Source organism: Loxodonta africana, chromosome 15, assembly GCF_030014295.1.
Source record: "Loxodonta africana isolate mLoxAfr1 chromosome 15, mLoxAfr1.hap2, whole genome shotgun sequence".
NCBI classification, from domain to species: Eukaryota; Metazoa; Chordata; class Mammalia; order Proboscidea; family Elephantidae; genus Loxodonta; species Loxodonta africana.
The window spans coordinates 64,275,044-64,276,753 of NC_087356.1; the positions used below are offsets into that span (position 1 = coordinate 64,275,044).

The following is a 1,710-nucleotide window of genomic DNA, read 5'->3' on the forward strand; positions in this document are numbered from 1 at the left end:
GTTTGAATCCACCAGCAGCTCCTTGGAAACCCTATGCGGCAGTTCTATTTTGTCCTATAGGGTAGCTATGAGTTAAAATTGACTTGGCAGCCATGGGTTTGTTTGGTTTTGGGTATCCTTATCAAACAGGATCTACTAAATCTTAATATCATAAAATTTATTGATCAAAGAATAGATGTATGCATGTCTGTGTGTATACACTGGTGTGTGTGAGTGCACAAACAAAAAAAAAAGGGAAACATCTGACAACTGCAGTGAAAGAAATAAGAATTCGGTATTAATTGCAGGAAATGGAAAGAGAAGTCAGCTTTAAGAAAAATAAAAAGGTAGACTATTTTCATGACCATTACTGGTTCTGATTACTACCCTGGGGTGGGCCATACCTCACACCCATGACTTTGCTGAGCACATCCTTTACATCCTTATTCCTCAAGCTATAGATCAAAGGGTTCAACATAGGGATCACTGTGGTATAGAACACAAAGGCCACCTTATCCTGGGCCATGTTGCCGCTGGATGATGGCTTAAAGTACATGAATGTGATGGATCCATAAGAAAAACCAACAGCTGTAAGATGAGAACCACAGGTACTAAAGGCTTTGGATTTGCCCTCAGCTGAAGGTATTCGAAGAATGTTACATAGTATGAAGGCATAAGAGATTATTATGGCCATAGTTGTTGCAAACACGTTGAAACAACCTACAAGTATCACCAGAAGTTCATTGATGTAGGTAGAGGAGCATGAGAGCTTTAGGAGAGGAGGTATGTCACAGAAGTAATGGTGGATGACATTGTCCTCACAGAAGAAAAGCATGGTCATGGAGATCGTGTGAGGCATAGCTCCAATAGATGCCATGATATAGACTCCAGTCACCAGTACATTGGAGACCTTTTGGGACATGGTGACATTGTAGAGCAATGGACTACAGATAGCTGCATATCTATCATAAGCCATGGCAGTTAACATATAGCACTCAGCAGTAGCAAAAAAGCAAAAGAAAAAAAGTTGTGTCATACATCCAGGGTAAGAAATAACTTTTTTCTCCCGTACAAAGTTTTCCAGGAGTTTGGGAGAAACAACTGAGGAGTAAAAGAGATCTACGGCTGACAAATTGCAGAGAAAAAAGTACATGGGAGCTTGGAGCTTGGAACTGAAAGTGATTAGGAAGATTATACCCACATTTCCCACAATGGTGACCCCATAGATCCCTAGAAATAGAAGGAAGAGAGGCAGCTGAGGTTCTGGCTTTTCCGTCAATCCCTCAAGAACAAATTCAGTCACTGTGGAATCATTTTGTCTGGCCATTTCCTTCAGGAAGCAGGGGATGAGAAACTAAGAAAAAGAAAATCAAAGGAGGTAAGAAATCTATTTGTCTGTGACTAGTAATTGTTATTTATGTTGTGGCAGAAGAAACAATGTGATCATCAAATTAAGAGTTTAAAGATGGTCATTAATAAGATGGTTTATTACCTTAATCATGTCAGGATTGTGTTATTTTTAGTCAAACAACTTCATTAGCTATAGAGAAAAAAAAATAAATACATTGTGTTCTTTTTCATAATAGGGAGTTTTCTCAATAGGAGAAAGCTGCCAATAATTTTGTACCGTCTGAGATGTTACTAGCGTCTGGAACAAACAGGAACTCAGCTGTTACAGATTGAACTGTGACTACATCCTACTATGCTGGAACTCTTTGTGCCGTGGATATC

The 1,710-nt window shown here is 39.2% G+C and overlaps 1 protein-coding gene across 1 annotated transcript; it reads right to left on the minus strand.

Moving 5' to 3' along the window:
• Window positions 1-288: 288 nt before the first annotated feature.
• LOC100664724 (olfactory receptor 8A1-like) lies at window positions 289-1,309 on the minus strand. Its single transcript, XM_003423655.3, has one exon. It carries the CDS (start codon window positions 1,304-1,306, stop codon window positions 347-349), a length of 960 nt encoding a protein of 319 aa, XP_003423703.2. The 5' UTR covers window positions 1,307-1,309; the 3' UTR covers window positions 289-346.
• Window positions 1,310-1,710: the final 401 nt, after the last annotated feature.

Excerpts from the sequence above, each read along its gene's own strand:
- LOC100664724 (XM_003423655.3), bottom strand. The coding sequence starts at position 1,306 with ATGGCCAGACAAAATGATTCCACAGTGACTGAATTTGTTCTTGAGGGA.